The sequence below is a fragment of the Vombatus ursinus genome, unplaced genomic scaffold, assembly GCF_900497805.2.
Source record: "Vombatus ursinus unplaced genomic scaffold, bare-nosed wombat genome assembly UNPS02003436.1, whole genome shotgun sequence".
In the NCBI taxonomy this organism is placed as follows: domain Eukaryota; kingdom Metazoa; phylum Chordata; class Mammalia; order Diprotodontia; family Vombatidae; genus Vombatus; species Vombatus ursinus.
The window spans coordinates 34,161-50,624 of NW_020943214.1; the positions used below are offsets into that span (position 1 = coordinate 34,161).

Below are 16,464 nucleotides of genomic sequence, written 5' to 3' on the forward strand. Positions count from 1 at the left end.
GGACCAAGGCAGCTTTCACTGTGCCAAACATGGAGGGCAGGCTGCCCTCTGTATCAACCCTGACCTTATAAATTAGTGCTTATTAGATAATGTAGAGCAGGGCAAGGAGACTTTCCTATTTTCTCTTGGATTTGAAAAAGCCAGCATCTGGATATTCTGGGTCAGGAAGGGATAAGGAAAAGTGACAAGATATGCCACCCACTAACATGGGACTTGAGACCATGTGGCAAGTTGGATATAGGGTTAGACTTGGAGTCAGGAGGAGCAGGGCTCCCATTCTATCAGCCCCACATCCCAGCTGGGTGACCATGGACTTAATGTCTCTGCACCTCAGGTTCCTTATCTGTGCGATGAGCACAGTTGTGTGGCTTGAATGAGATAATTTCTCCAAAGCACTTAGTGAACCTTAAAGGGTAATTCAGATGCCAGCTATGAGAATGGTTTAACCTGGAGGAAAGAACCCCAAAGGGAACATAATAGGTGTCCCCAATTACTTGTAGGAGTATCATGTGGAAAAGAGATTAGATTTTCGCTTATTGGTCCCACAAGCCTGAATGGGATGTGATTCTCAAACTGTATGTTGAGATTCGCCCCCCCCCCCCCCCGGGATCCACATAGAATTCACAAGGGCATTATGTGATGTTTTAATGTTCAAGGGAAACCCAGGGCTATTCAACAGCTGTCAGACACCAGGTTAAATATTGCCTAGAGACAGCTCACAGATTCATTGTTAGACCACACAACATTCCTTTCATTGACATTTTGTAATGTTTGAGATAAGTCTGTTCACTTGTGCTTTTGGCCAGGATAGTAAGTCCTTGTTTATATCATCATGTCTTGGTGAAGCTGGGTTTTTGGCAATCGTTGAGTTAAAAAGCAAGCACTGAGCAAAAAATCACCTTGGAACAGGAAATGGGGGTGGGTGGGTATAATGTCCAGTTGGATCACAAGTTTGAGAAGTTGTGTTGTGCTCAACAGGTACCTACGTCCCGTTAATAATTGTGGGTATTCAAGAGTGAAATAAAAAAAATCTTTCCTTTATATTGATGTGTATTAATTTTTTTTGCCTTTTGATGAGGCAGTCGGGATTAAATGACTTGCCCAGGGTTGCACAGCTAGTAAGTGTCACCTGTCTGAGGTCAGATTTGAATTCAGGTCCTCCTGACTCCAAGGATGGAGCTTATCCACCGTGCCACATAGCTGCTTCTGTATTAATTTTTCAAATGGCTACTAAATTGTTAGGACACACAAATACTTGTTACAGTATTTGATAAACAAGCCTCAGGTATTTCTTCTGTCTCTGGGATGCTATGAAAAAAACACTGAGACACTAAGGATTCTGTGAACTCAACAAGTTTGGGAACCTCTGAGTTAGAAGTTGCAGAGCCATAGTCAGGCTTGTCACAAAGAATATAATTACATACACTTCTTCATTTATTAGTTAAGAGAGCTCTCTTTGCTTGGAAATTGTAAGAGCACAACTTGCAAAGTCACTTTGTAGGACTAGGAAGCATGTTAGGCACCTTCTGGACAAGAGTAGAGAGGGGATTCTGGTACCTCTGAGTAATACCCACCCAAAAGAAATGGGATTTAGAGCTGGAAGGGACCCAGGAGATCATCTAGTTCAGCCTAATTATTTTACAGAGGAGGAAACTGAGGCTGGGGAAGGTTAAGTGATTTATCCAAGGTCACATAGGCAGTAAAGGCATTTGAGCTCAGGTCTTCTGACTATAAACTCAATACACTTTCTGTTGATCAAATATTAATATTTCTACTTCAAAGTGTAATTCTGAAATCAGGAACCATTCCACCTGAACTTTTTTTTTCTTTGGGCTAGGCAATGAGGTTAAGTGACTTGCCCAGGGTCACACAGCTAGTAAGTGTTATGTGTCTCAGGCCCGATTCAAACTCAGGTCCTCCTGAATCCAGAGCCGGTGCTCTATCCACTATGCCACTGTAGACTTAAGATGCATCAATTTAAGTCTCGTATTCTGTGTGACTTTGGGCAAATCACTGTGTATCTCTATGCCTCAGTCTTCATAATATTAATAGCTAGCATTTACATAGCACTTTGAAGTTTCTAAAGAGTTTTACTCATTTGATCCTCACACCAAGCCTATGAAGTAGGTACTATTATCACCCCCATTTTATGGATAAGGAAATTGAGACACAGAGAGGTTCAGTGACTTTCTTAGGGTCCTACAGCTCTTAAGTGTCTGATGGCAGATATGACTTAGATCTTCTTGAGTTCTTGCCTTACCCATTTTACCGCCAAGGAGCCATGTGTAAAATGAGGCGGTTAGATTCCATGACTGTCCAGGCTCCTTCTAGCTCTGAATGTTGAGGTATGAAAAGGAAGGGGAGAACTCAAGCTTTCTGCCTTCTAGACCATGTGCCTTAAAGAAAAGAAGACTTTCCCTTAGGGGAGTGAAGCCTCATCTCAGGAGCTGAATGCTTTTCATGTGAATTTCCTGCAGTGTTCTTTATCCTGTCTGGTGAGCATCAGCTTTTCTTTTTAATACTTGGGAGAATTAGAAGCAGGAAACACACACACGGTCACAAATTCACACACACATATAAGGAGGTCTCAGTGCCATATTTTATTAGGTGGAACAAATATCTTCTTTAATTTTTTTTTGAGAAACTGAAACTCATTTGGTTATGACACCAATTTGCCCAGTGCCTTTATCCCCAAACCAATGAGTTTTCCTACACCAGGTAACATGACCATCAATGCGGTGCCAAAACTATCTAAAATTGAGGACAACCCGGAGGACTTTTTACTCTCAGCATCCTTAATCTTTGTTTGTAAGTCCTCTATCTCTTTCTTCATTTCTTCAGCTTTCTCATTAAACCCTTCCTCCATCAGCTTCTTTTGTTCCTAAGAGAAGACAAAAGAGCATCAGCATTGCACATTGGTTAGTCCTCGTTCCACCAAGAACCAGGCAGCTCTATGTGTTTCTCCTGCATAAGGTGTGAGCCCTAAGTAGATTAGAAGAGGGGAAATGGCACAGAGGATTTCTCTTCAAGGGACATTCCTGGGCAGTGAGAAAAATCATCGAAGGTCAGGCCTTCTCTGTAATGACTCATTACTTGTCCATTACTCGAGGCAAGAAGCCAGACCTTAGGGCCAACGAAGACATCTGTAACAGTTGAACACAAGGCCAATTGATTTGGAATCATGGTCCTAAAAGTAGGAAGCTAGGTTGTACAGTGCTTGCCTTGGAGTCGGGAAGATCTGAGTTGGAATCCTGCCTCTGGCACTTAGTAGCTGAGATTGGAGTCATGTTCCTTAATCAATAATAGCAACTCCCCAGATTGTAGTGAGGATAAAAATGAGACAATGTTTGCTTTGTAAACATCAAAGTCATATATCTTCAACATTATTCTCAATTCTCAATTCATAATCAAGTGACTCAGATATCCACATGTTTTAAAAAGGGCATAAAATACTATACAGAGAGTGACTTAGAATGGGCTCAAGTCAGCTTCAAAGTGGCTTGGCCCTCTGATCAACACTGAAACAAATGTGAATCAATATCTGCTGTTTCTATTACTAGCCTGGGCTGGCTCTGGCCAAATTCCAGGAGTTTAGGCAGGACCTCCTCTACCCAATGGCCCTGTGGGTAGGGGCTTACTGATAATGGTCCTAAGAGAACCAGGTCAGCCACTGGATATGCTCTGGCCCCAGGACCCAGCAGTTGTGGGCTCAGGTAGGAGGATACAATTGACTCAGTCTGGGATACTTGGCATCATCCTAGCAGCCCCAAACCCCAGAGGACTCTGGAATTAGCTTCCATTGTCCATGGTTCTTAGGATTACAGATGACTGCGCAGCAGCTTGGATTGTTGTAGGGTCTTTGTTGAGGACAGAGAAGCTTTGATGTGAATTCAGGGGCTTCAGTCAGAAGCAGGTGGGGGGAGACAGATCCAATCCAGTCCCCTCTGAGGTTTTCCTCTATGTGCTATGGTGTCAGAAGTACTAATCACAGGACCCGAAAGGTTCATGGCACTTTGTGCTTTCTAAGCCTTTTTAAAAACAGATGTTATGGAAACTTTTTCCTACTACAGTTATGTACAGAAGGCCAGGAGAGTGGCTGGGTGCAGCACACAGTGGCCTTGCTCCTTGGGCTCGATTTTGCTCCTGTGTCTTTCTTGGCCTCCTCTCCTTTGTATGAGGCAACATGGTCTTGTTGACAGCCTTCGAGTCCGCAAGACCTGGATTCAAGTCCTACCTCTGACACATCCTGGCTGTGTGACCCAGGACGAGTCATTGACCCTCTTCAGTGCCCCCAGACATTCTCTAGGATGATGCGTACAGACAGGGTGGTGCTGACTGTACTGGTAGGGGAAATCTTCTCACTGTAGTTATTTCAATCACTGAGGTCACAGGACCAGTTCACTCTCTCTTACATTTGCAAGAAAGAACCAAGGATTTGGGGATCAACACACTTGAGGACCTTGAACTTAGTCCTCTACAGTGTTCAGAAAGGGCATCCCTTAGCAGATGCTATCTGAGACAAGTTTAGCAATGGAAGTAAAGCCAGGACTTTCTGACCTCAAGACAGAGAGGATCCTGGCAGAGATAATGCCAGAGATGGCTGACCAGGAAATAGAATTCAAAATACCCTTAAGTCTGAATGTACAAGTCATTTGAGATGGTTTTGGATCTTTGTTCCAAAGAGATTGGTCCCGGGTTTCTGCAATCTCCTGGAGAGAAAAGGCCCATTCCATTGAGGCTCAGAGAAATTCATGGATCTCCTATGGGAGAAAAACCACTGAAGGATGTCCTCTAGACTGATGCTTATATGTTAAGTTGTCTGCCTGGTATAAAAGAGAGGTAGCAGAAAAGTCTCTGGGCATTGAGTTTTTGCTTTAAACTAATTGTGTCTTTGGTTGACTAGAGAAACACAGACTTTGGTAGGGGCTTGTGAACTTTGAGTCTCATAGGGTGAGGACCTGGAGAAGAACTTGGAAGTGGAGTAGACTTGCCTGGGCAGGTCACTGTGAGAACTGGGGGGATGCTCTATGAGTGACACACAAATCATGTGTGATCTGTACAACTATTCTGTGCACTCAGTGAGGCAGATGTGATTGACCTTATGTTAGAGGTGAGAAAATTGAGGAGGAGGAAAAGGCTCAAACCGAGATCTTCTGATGAGAAGTCCAGGGCCCTTTGCTTTCCACCATGTTGACCACATGAAGGCAAATTTGCCTTCCCTGTCCATCTGCCCATCCCCTTCCTGCCATGGTGCTGGGTTTGCTTCCTAAGCATGACCATTGATCCCAATCTCCATATACCTTTAGTTTATGGTCTAGAATCATTTCCTGTTCTCTCAATATCTGGATCCTGTCTTCCTCCATCTTCTTTTTCAATTGGTTGATGTTTTCTTCATAACTTCTCTGCTGAGCTTCCATGTTCTGCTGCATTTCCATTTGTTGCTGTTCCAATAACTCCTTCTTCTTCTCGGCTGCTTCTCTTTTTACCTGTTCAGCTGTTTGATGGAATAGAAAACATGAGAAAATTAACTCTGGTGATGCTAGTTTTCACCTCTTGTCAGTCAACAAGCATTTATTAGTGTTTACTAGGGGCCAGGCACTGTGCCAAGCACTTGAGAGACCAAAAACAACAAATAAATGAAAGAGGTTAATTCCTGCCCTCAAGGAGCTGATATTCTAAGGGAATAAAAAGAATCCAAATAATTTTGTAGATTCTAGAAATATAAGAATGAATAGGAGGCAAGTGAATGAGGAAGGCAGGAAGGCATGTTAACTCTTGAAGGACAGGAAAGGCCTTTTGAAGAAGGTGGGATTTTAGTAGAGGGAGGAGGTATGAGGCAGAGCATTAATGGTAGAGGGGACAGCTGGTGGAATGGCCTGGAGTTCAGAGATGGTTTGCTGTTTCTGGGAAACTGCAAGTAAGTCAGTGTTGCTGAAATATAGTATGCATGGAGGGCAGTAAGGTATAAGAAACAGTAAAGGTAGGAAAGGACCAATTTATGAAAGGCCCTAAATGTTGAATGGGGGAGTTTATATATGACCTTGGCAGTAATAGGGAGTCATTGGAGGTCATGGAGCAGGAGGATGACACATAATATTTTCTCCTGAACTCAGAACCCAAACTGACTGTGAGAAAGAGACTGGAAATTCCTAAATTTCTTTTTTCTTGATTAGACCCAGAGAAGCAGAGCTGAGGAAGTCTGAGAGAGCAGCCTCTCTGACCCACTGGTTGTGGTCACAGTTGCTGTTTACAAATCCAGTAGGGACTGGTACAGTAAAGAAGGAATCCCAAGTATTGCAGGAAAATCTTCATGTCACACTGAGGCCCTTAGAGAAATTTTTGTTCCAAACCCACCAAATCCCCTGCATGACTAGGTCATCATACTCCATCCCCCTCTACCTTCCAAGGCCTTCTCTTTGTCAGTGAGAGCTTGATCTGTCTGCAGGATGGATTCTCCTGTCATTGCCAGTGACTGTAGAAACCTTTGGAGGACCTCATCTGCCTGGACAAGCACACAAGACAGGCACACATAATTTTCTCCAGACTGAGTCAGATGCTGAGAAGGGCACACCCCCTGTGGTAGGATCAATATCTGCTATGTATGCTAGAATATTATTTTTCTTAAAAGGTATTGACAACATTTTGGGGATATGATTATCTCGGGAGATTAAAGACAGAGAATATTGATATGACTACTTGTCCGCATATACCAAAAGACCAAAGCACAGCGAGGTACAGCTATGAGCCTCTCATTTCATTCCAAGCTGGAACCTGAGGTACTAAGCTAGCCTGCAGCTGGCCTGGCCTGTTAAGACCCTCATGTGGCCTAGCTTCCTAAATTCCACAGCATATTCTCTAGGCAGGAAGAAGAGATTTCTGTCAAGAACTTCCAGCTGAGATGTGAACTAAAAAGCCAAGTGTCTAGACATTCTCCTCTTGGGTGATTATTGGTAGGAGAAAGTCACTGCAGGTCTTTGCTCACCTTTATCCCTCTTCTGGGAACTTGATGATAATTGTTCATTATTTTTTCTCTTTCTTTCCTGTAGAGCTTGTAACCCCCTGGCACAGAGAAGGTGCCTTGAGAAATGGCTTCCATCAGGGTCTGAGAGAGGTCCTCAAGCTTAGTTTGACAATATTTGGTTGATTCTTCCTCATTTTGACGGATGAAATCATTCTTCTTGGATTCTAAGATTTGCTGCCATCGAGATGGAAAGACAATCATGGAAAATGAAGCAATATAGCAATAACAATAATAACAGATAATGATTGACATGATGCCTCAAAGGCTATCCAAGTGCCCTACTTCATTGTGGAGTGAATGAGATTCTGAAGAAACTGTTGAGAGAAGGTCTACCTGCATTTGTTTTTCTGGAAAGATGTATAGTATGGTAGAATGATACTTAAAATTCTGACCTGAGAACTGAAAGGGCTCTAGTTTTAAATCTACTACTCTTTATTTTGGTCACCATGGACAAGTCACCTATCCACTTTGGCCCAAAGTCCTCACTCTCCAAATAAGGTGATTCCTTCAAACAATCCTCTGTTTCCCTGCCTATAGTAATGATTCTCTCTTTGGTGTGGGAGAAGTGAGTGCTATTGCGCTAAGTAAGACTGAGCAGACATTTGGACTGGCAGGAGGTGCTCCTACAAGGAATCTAAGGGTGCTAGCATGGGAAGGTGTATAGAGAGTCTGTGAGCTTGAGAGTGTGCTCAGAGAGAGCCATGATACCATTTATTCAGCAAATATGTGAGTGGGTGATATTTTGTCCTTGAAATAACTGATTTCAATGTGTCATAAGGAGGGAGCATCTTTTCCTGACAAATGAGATTTATGCCTCTAGCTCTCTAGAGAGATCAGTCTCTTCTCTCATGAACTGGGGCTAGAGACCCAAAGGTAAAAAAAGAAATTGAGAAGAGTCTGACCAGTCTCTAGGCTTCACTCAGAAAAGAGAGGTAAGAAGGAGGATAAATAGCTGAGAGAACATACCACCAGTTCCTTCTGGAACTTGTGTGTGTCATCCTTGAAAGAATGTGTCATGAAAATTGAGATGGCTTCTTTCTCACAGTCTGTATGTAGGTTTAGCAGGTCCTGGAGGGTTTCTGTGGGGAAGTGCAACTTTAGCACCATCTGCTCTACATAGTGTTTGGCAGCTTTTTGCATAGCAGCTGAGTTCTCAGTCTCAGCCAATGCCAATACCGCATTCTCCAGGCAGGGAATGTCTCCACTAGAGATTGTCTTCACATAGGTCTCCAGCAGCTTTCCCAACCCTGATAGACAAGATAGAATGGAAGATGAGGCAGAGAGCAACCTTTATTCATTTTGGTCCAAATGTTAATTATATAGTTAGTAGAACCCATGCTTAGCCAAAGATCTCTGTGACGGTATTCTTAGCAAGTGGCTTCTAATTACATCTGGGTAATTTTGACTGATGAGGAGAGCGTGATGACTCAAGGCATCCTCTTCTACTTTTTAACCATTTAAATGGTTAGGAACTCTCAATTATTTATCACACCTAAATATACCTCTTGGTAAATTCTACCCATTTCTCCTAACTTTGACTTCTGGGGTCAAGGGGAAGCCTTCTTCCATGGGCCTGTTCTTATGTGAACTTTAGTCATTTCAATGATTTTAGTTGTCCTTTTCTGGAAATGTTTGATCTTGTACATGTGTTTTGTAAAGTGAGGTGCCCGCAACTGAACACAGAATACCAGATGTGGCCTAACTGCATCCAAATATTTGGCTTATTCTTGGCAATGAAGGCATTGAATAACTTTGCACTTGAGACTACTGCAGATCTTTTACCCAAGAACTATTTTCGATCTCTGTTTCCCCTACCCTCTAGGTATGTTGATTTTTGTAACCAAATGGAGAACTTTGCATTTATTCTGATCAGGTTCCATCATTCATTTAGAGTCATTGTTTTATTCTGCCAGGATAACATTATGTCTCATTTCTTCATTCAATGTATTGGTTGTTCTTCTGAGCTGTATGCTATCTGCACATTGGATCATCTTTCCAGTTGCATCATCTTTAACTTTGTCAACGTTACTGAGAATGTTCTAAAAACTTGAGTCATAGCAATATAGACGTCCCTTCAATTTTGTCTCAAGTTATTGAGGGTTATTTTGGGGGTCTGGTCATTTAACATGTTCTGAGTCTACCTAACAGTATTACCATCTCTTTTATATCTCTATTTTGTTCATTATCATAGCATGATACACTGTTAAATGTTCGGCCAAAATCTATATTAGGTTGACACTATTTCTCTGATCTACATCAATCCAGTTACAGTATCAAAGAAGAAAATTTGCTTAATCTGCTGGATTTTAGTGAACACTACTTCCCTTTCTTAGTGCTTACAAGCCATCCTCTTAGTAATGTGCTCTAGAATATTGTCGGAAACAGAAGTCAAAGTCATGGGTTTATGCTGTTCTATTTAAATATGTTATATATTCGGAGAATTAAGTCAATTGCTTTTTTCTACACTTGTGGTTCCTCTCTAATTTAATTTGATCTAATTTAATCTCCTTCAAAGATCATTGACATTGTCTCAGAGTACATATTCCTAGGCGTTTTTTTTAACTTAAAGCCAGGGAAACAAGGACAATGAAAACCAAGCTCAAAAGGACATTAAAACAAAAATCTTATAATACCTCTACACATACAAGAAACAAAGGACACACATCCAATCCCAATCAAGTATACATTGGAGCAAAGAAAACTCACGATTCCCATTGACCATGATTCCCCCACTAAGGGTCTTGGTTTTTGCATTGGAAAAGATGTGAGAGCAGAAGTTTTCTGCCTGATCCTTGAATGCAGGCTCCAGCTGGCTTTCTTGGACATCTTCAAGCTGGGCTAAGAATGACCTATTATTTGTTGGACGGTCAAATGTAAAACACTTCCGTTTTGGAAAGAATTTTCTGATGCACTCTCGTGGAAGGTTTGCCATCTTAACTTTGGGATGCTCGCCTGAGGGATAGGGAAAAAGAGATCATGGTCAGGCACAGGCCTGGGACAAGAGGGTGATGAAGATGCTTAAGACTGGTAATTACTGTATTCAAGTCTTCATGTATCCACTTCTAAGATAAAATGATAGACATAGAATTTTTAAAACTAGAAGTGATTAGGGAGATATTATTAGAAATCAAGCAACAGTTCACTTCTTGTAAGAATAGTGTTTTGTGATATTCAGAGGAGACACCTAAAACATGCAGAGAAAATGAATTTGCCTCAAATCTGAATGGAACCTCTCACCAATTCATAGTTGAGCTATGGTTAGATAGAATTCAGCAAATTACTGGACTAAGTATAGATATTGTAGAAAGAGAATTGTGGCTCCCTAAAATGAAAAGAGCTGAAGGCTAAGATTGCCAAGAAGATAAGCTCCCAGGTTAATAAAAGCAAATGCTCCTTGTTTGAAGTAAATAACAATTCTATCACTACAAACAGAAATAACCATTGTGAAAAGAAACTGTCTCAGAAGTCATTTTCAACACTTCTTTCTCAGGCATATCCTTTCTACCCAGTTAGTTGCATTCTACCCCCACAACATCTCTTGAATTCATTGCCTTCTATCCACTTACACCATATGGTCACCTGAGTTCAGATCCTCATTACCTCTCACTTTGGCTTTTGCAGTGGCCTCCTAACTGGTCTTCTATCCTCCACTTCCTCCTCTCTTCTACTCATTGCACATTCCCGAATTGATATACCAGATGAACAAGTCTGATTGTGGTATTGCCTGGCTCAATAAACTAGCTATAGTGCTTCCTTAATGCCTCTGGAACCAAATGTAAACATGACACTTTGCTATTAAACCTTTCCCAACCTGGTTCTAATCCTAGATTGGATTCATATTATTCTCCTTACATCCTCGATTTCAATCACACTGGCCTTCTTATTCTCTGTATATGACATTCCATCACTCATTTGCGTGTTTCTGGCCACGGAGTTCCTATGCCTGGACTTTTCTCCCTATCACCTTTTCCTCTTGGAGCCTGTAACTCTGTGCAGCCCTCTGTTTTGACAGTACCTCCTACAGAGGCCTTTGATGATCTTCATGGTTCTTTAGTTCTTTCTACCTCCTTTTTTGCCCACATTTATTCTGTATATATTTTTATTCACTTACCTTTCACATGTTTTCTCCCACTAGCACGTAAGCTTTTTGAGGGCAGACATTTTTGTCTCTGTATGCTGAGCACCTAGCACAGTCCTTTTAGTGGTGTAGATATTTAATGAATGCCTTTTGACTGACATTAAAGAAACTCATTGCCAAACGTGATTTAGAGATATTTCCAGAGAGATCAGCATCTCTGCCTGTATGCCATCCGGGAGTTATCAGCATACAATGAAAATAGTGCATACTTAGAGATTTGTACATTTGGATTTATAAACCCTTGTGAAGTGTTAGAAGAAGAAAGGCTACTAGAGCAATGACAGAGCTGAATGGGAGCATGTGATGGTCAGTCTGAAATCTTTGGGATAAGCAAGATATATTTGAGGTATATTTTGAGATATATTTCTGTAGAATTCTCAAGGGGAGAAGCGCTCTGTCTTCACTAGCTAATAGATCCATAGCTAGAGTTTTTTTTTTTTTTGAGATCTTGGGGTCCAAACTCTTCATTTTATAGATTTGGAAACTGAGTTTCAGAGGCGTTAAATGTCCAAATTTCCCAAAGTCACATGGGCAGTAAGCACCAGAGGTTTAATTTGAACCCAGGGCCTCTGACTCCAAATGTCATTCCCATTTTGATGTACAACATGCCTTCTCAAGGATATGACTATCTTCCTCTTGTTATGAACAAAGTCTATGCTGTTACTAGAGTGGAAGAATTCCTCAGACTGTGTCCTGGACTAAATGAAATAACCCTTAAAATCACATTGTTCCCTTTCACTGAAATAACAAGCTCACCAACCAACTGAAGGACATACAAGTACATCAGCCTCCTTCATAAATTCATAAGATACCAACCCATCACAGAAGTTGGCAAAAATCAGTTCTCTCAGGGACTACCCCACCTTGGGTGAGGTCACTAAATTATGGAAATTTTGGAGCTACAACAGAGATTAACTGACCCTCAACAAAGCCAGGAGAGTCTTGATAGCTTTCAGCCTCCATTTCCATAGTCCATGAGATTCAAAAAAATAAACAGCTAAGCCCAAGAATAAACAGCTAAGCACCAAAGAAAAGGAAAAAAATTGTTGTCCATTCCCCATCTTTGCCAAGGGACAACCATGGCCCAATCTTAACTCCTAATAAATTACCTTTACTGAGTTTCAAGGCATTTTCCAGGTACTCATCTGGGGTGATGGGGTGGCCGTCTAGCTTTAGCTCCAGGGTGAAATCCCGTACAGTCCACACAAAGTCTGGGAAGAAGCCCACAAACTCTGCTGAGTCTTCTTCTCTAACAGCATTAGGTGAGGATTTGACTTTGATTAGCTTTGTCAACTCTGTTACATATCTAAGATCACAGATAAGGAAAAGGAAACACCCACCCCCCATCATCAGTTCCCAGTTTGACTTGTGGTATCTTCCCTTCCCTGCAGTGAGTCTTATAAATTCTCTCTCCCACCTTCCCTTCTGTACTCATGGGATTTCGATCACAGATGTAAAAGGAGAAAGGAAGCACTTTAGAGAGGAGTCCCTGATCAGCCTGAAGTTTCTTCAATCAACTTGGTGAGACTCCAGGTCTCATTATGATTCCTGATTGCTATAGTATTAGAACACAAGGCCTGGTACTGAACCAGCCAATCAAGACGCATTTATTAAATGTTCACTATGCATCTGACAGTGTTCTAAGTGCTTAGCATACAAATCAAGGCCAAAAAATGGTCTCTGCTGTCAAGGAGATCGAGAGCTTGATCGACAGTGGCAAAGGCTGCAGAGAAGTCAAGAAGAATAAGGATTGAGAAAAGACCAGTAGATATGGCAATTTAAAGATTATTGGCAATTTTGAATAGAAGAGGTTCAGTGAATGATGAGGTCAGAATGTAAATTACAGAAGGGATAGATGAGAGTGAGTAAAGGAAGCAGAGGCACTGATTATAGACCACCTTCTCAATGAGTTTCACTGGGAACGAACGTAGAGAAATAGGATTGTAACTTTTTGAGATAATTCATAGTGTTAAGTGAAGGTTTTTTAAGGATGGAGGAAACATGGCTGTTTTTGTAGGTGACAGGGAAACAGTCAATAGGTAGGCAGAGATTGAAGATTAGTGAAAGGGCAAGGATGATAGAAAGGATAACCTGTTAGAAAAGACAAGATGAGATGGAATCAAGGGACCATGTAAAGGGTTTGCTTTGGCAAGGAGAGGGGCCACCTCTTCATATGAGACATGGGTGAAAGATGGGATGTAAAGGAAGACAGATGAATGATGTGAGATGAGAAAGAGAGGAGAAAATGAGGCTTGGCAGCGATAAGGCAGAGAGGAAGATGGAATGATTGAGTCATTTCAGAGTTCTTGAACATGGAAGTAGAATACTGATGTCTAACAGTAAGCTCAACCAAGGCCCAACCAAGGCTACATTTGCGGGCCTGGTACCAGACTGTCATGTGAGGATTAGCTGGTCTGGTTTGGTCCTAAGATTAGTCACCTAGCAACGTGTATTTCTGAGCAAAATAACTCATGATGACAGCTTCTAAAGTGTGGATAGTTTATCTTTTATCCTGGTGAGAGAAAATTAGCACCAAGCCTGTTATGGATGTTCTGAAATTCTAAAACGATACTGCATCTGCTCCAAGGCCTGCTGGTTGATGGTGTTCATGCTGTTGTAGACAAAAGTGCTGCTGAGCAGGATGGCTAGGGCAAAGATCCAGGAGTCATTCTTGGAGTCACCCTACAAAACAGATTATGTCAGTGAGCCTATTAGTCACCCCTTCATCCATGACACTGTATGACTCAGAGTCAGCGGCCCCTGGAGTCTGGGAATACTCATCTGTTAAAGATTTGATATCTTAGGGTTGGGGCTGGAGATTATAGTCTAAGTCATTGCCTAGAATCCATGTCTTAAAGATTATCTATCATCTATCTATCTATCTATCTGTCAGTTGGTTGGTTGGTCTATATTTTATCTGGTCAACTTTCTAATTTAACCAATCAGAGAAAGATCAAGGTTGGCAAAGCCTTGGCAAAGCATCTATTTTTGCATTCAGTTTCATTTTTTTAAATAACATTTTATTTTTTCCATCATTTATATGTTAAAACAAATTTTAACCTTCTTTTTTTTTAAAGTTTCAAGTTCCAAATCCTATCCCAAGCTCTCTCCCATCTCCCATCCCTGAGATGACAAGCAATCTGGTGTAGATCATGTGTAATCATGTACAATATTTTCATATTATTCAATTTGTACAAGAAAACTTGAACAAAAAATTTTAAAAAGAATGAAAGAAAGAGAAAGAAAGGAAGAAAGAAAGAAAAGAAAAAATAGTATGCTTTAGTCTGTATTCAGATATCAGTTCTTCCTCTGGAGGCAGATAACATGTTTCATCATGAATCCTTTGGGATTTTCTTGGATCATTGTATTGCTGAGCATAGCTGAGTAAGTCACAGTTTTTCATCGTACAATATTGCTGTTAATGTGTACAGTGTTCTCCTGGTTCTGTCCACTTCACTTTGAATCAGTTCATATAAGTGTCTCCATGTTTGTCTGAAATCCACCCGCTCATCATTTCTTATAGCATAATAATATTCCATCACAATCTTATACCACAACTTATTCAGATTCCCCCAATTGATGGGCATCCCCTCAATTTCCAGTTCTTTGCCACCACAAAATGAGCTGCTATAAATATTTTTGTACATGTGATGAGTCCTTTTCCCTTTTTATGATCTTTTTGGAATACAGACTTAGTAGTAGTAGTATTGCTGGATCAAAGGTTATGCACAGTTTAGTTGCCCTTTGGGCATTGTTCCTAATTGCTTTCCTGAATGGTTGGATCAGTTCACAATTCTGCCACCAATGCCTTAGTGTCCCAATTTTTCCACATCCTTTCCAACACTTATCATTTTCCTTTTTTTGTCATATTAGCCAATCTGATAGGTATGAGGTGGTACCTCAAAGTTGTTTTAATTTGTATTTCTCTAATCAATAGTGATTTGGAGCATTTTTTAATATGATTTTTCTGAAAACTGCTTGTTCATATCCTTTGATCACTTATCAATTGGGAATGACTTGTTCTCTTATAAATTTGACTCAGTTCTCTATATAATTGAGAAATGAGGCCTTTCTTAGAGATACTTGCTATAAAAAATTTGTTCCCAGTTTTCTGCTTTCCTTCTTATTTTGGTTGCATTAGTTTTGTTTGTGTAAAAACTTTTTAATTTTATATAATCAAAATGATTGATTTTACATGTTGTAAGGCTTTCTCTATCTTAGTTGGTCCTAGAGTCTTCCCTTATCCATAGATCTGACAGGTAAACTATTGCAGGCTTTCCCAATTTGCTTATGGTATCACCCTTTATTTGTAAATCATGTGCCCATTTTGATCTTATCTTGATATACAATATGAGTTGTTAGTGTATACCTATTTCCTGCCATACTGTTTTCCAGTCCCCTCTCCCTCCAGTTTTTCTCCAATAATGAGTTTTTGTCCCAAAAGTTTGGATTTTAGGGTTTATTGTATCCTAGATTATTATGGTCATTTACTTCAATGTATTGTATACCTAATCTATTCCACTGATCCACCACTACTTTTCTCAGCCAATGTTAGGTTGTTTTGATAATTACCACTTTATAATGCAGTTTGAGATCTGGTAAGGCTAGACCACCTTCTTTCACATTTTCTTTCATTGACTCCCTTGATATTCTTGACCTTTTGTTCTTCCAGATGAATTTAGTTGTTATTTTTTCTAGCTGTATAAAATAACTATGTCAGTTTGATTGGTATGGCCCTGAATAAAAAGAAATTTAGGGGAGTTTTTTTATTATTATATTGACTTGGCCTATCTATGAACAATGAATATTTTCTCAGTTGTTTAGATCTGACTTTATTTGTGTGAAAAGTGTTTTGTAGTTGTGTTCATATAGTTCCTGGGGTTGTCTTGGCAAGTAGAGTCCCAAATATTTTGTATTGTCTACAGTTTTTGAAAAGGAATTTCTCTTTCTTTCTCTTTCTGCTGAACTTTGTTGCTTATATGTGGAAATGCTAATGATTTATGTGGGTTTATTTTATGTACTTCCACTTTGCTAAAGTTGTTTATTATTTCAAATAGTTTTTAGTTGATTCTCTAAGTATACTATCATGTCATCTGCAAAGAGTGACAGTTTTGTTTTCTCATTACCTATTCTAATTCCTTCAATTTCTTTTTCTCATCTTATTGCTATTGCTAGCATTTCAAGTACAATATTGAATAATAGTGGTGATAATGGGCATCCTTACTTCACCCTGATTGTGTTCAGAAAGGCTTCTACCTTAGCTGATGGTTTTAGATAGATGGTATTTATCTTTTTAAGATAAGCT

General features: G+C 40.4%; 1 protein-coding gene across 2 annotated transcripts; it reads right to left on the reverse strand.

Annotated features, from left to right (window-relative positions):
- Positions 1 to 2,577: 2,577 nt before the first annotated feature.
- On the reverse strand, positions 2,578 to 13,862 carry LOC114052142 (guanylate-binding protein 4-like). 2 transcript variants are annotated; one of them, XM_027874643.1, is made up of 8 exons: positions 13,732 to 13,862; positions 12,269 to 12,465; positions 9,728 to 9,973; positions 7,988 to 8,268; positions 6,983 to 7,195; positions 6,400 to 6,502; positions 5,301 to 5,494; positions 2,578 to 2,881 (listed from the first exon to the last, which is right to left on the reverse strand). In XM_027874643.1, exons 1-8 carry the CDS (start codon positions 13,767 to 13,769, stop codon positions 2,660 to 2,662), a joined length of 1,494 nt encoding a protein of 497 aa, XP_027730444.1. In that variant the 5' UTR covers positions 13,770 to 13,862; the 3' UTR covers positions 2,578 to 2,659. The 2 variants fall into 2 exon arrangements, with proteins under 2 accessions (XP_027730444.1, XP_027730442.1); XM_027874641.1 differs by having other exon boundaries at positions 12,269 to 13,846.
- Between the last annotated feature and the right edge of the window lie 2,602 nt (positions 13,863 to 16,464).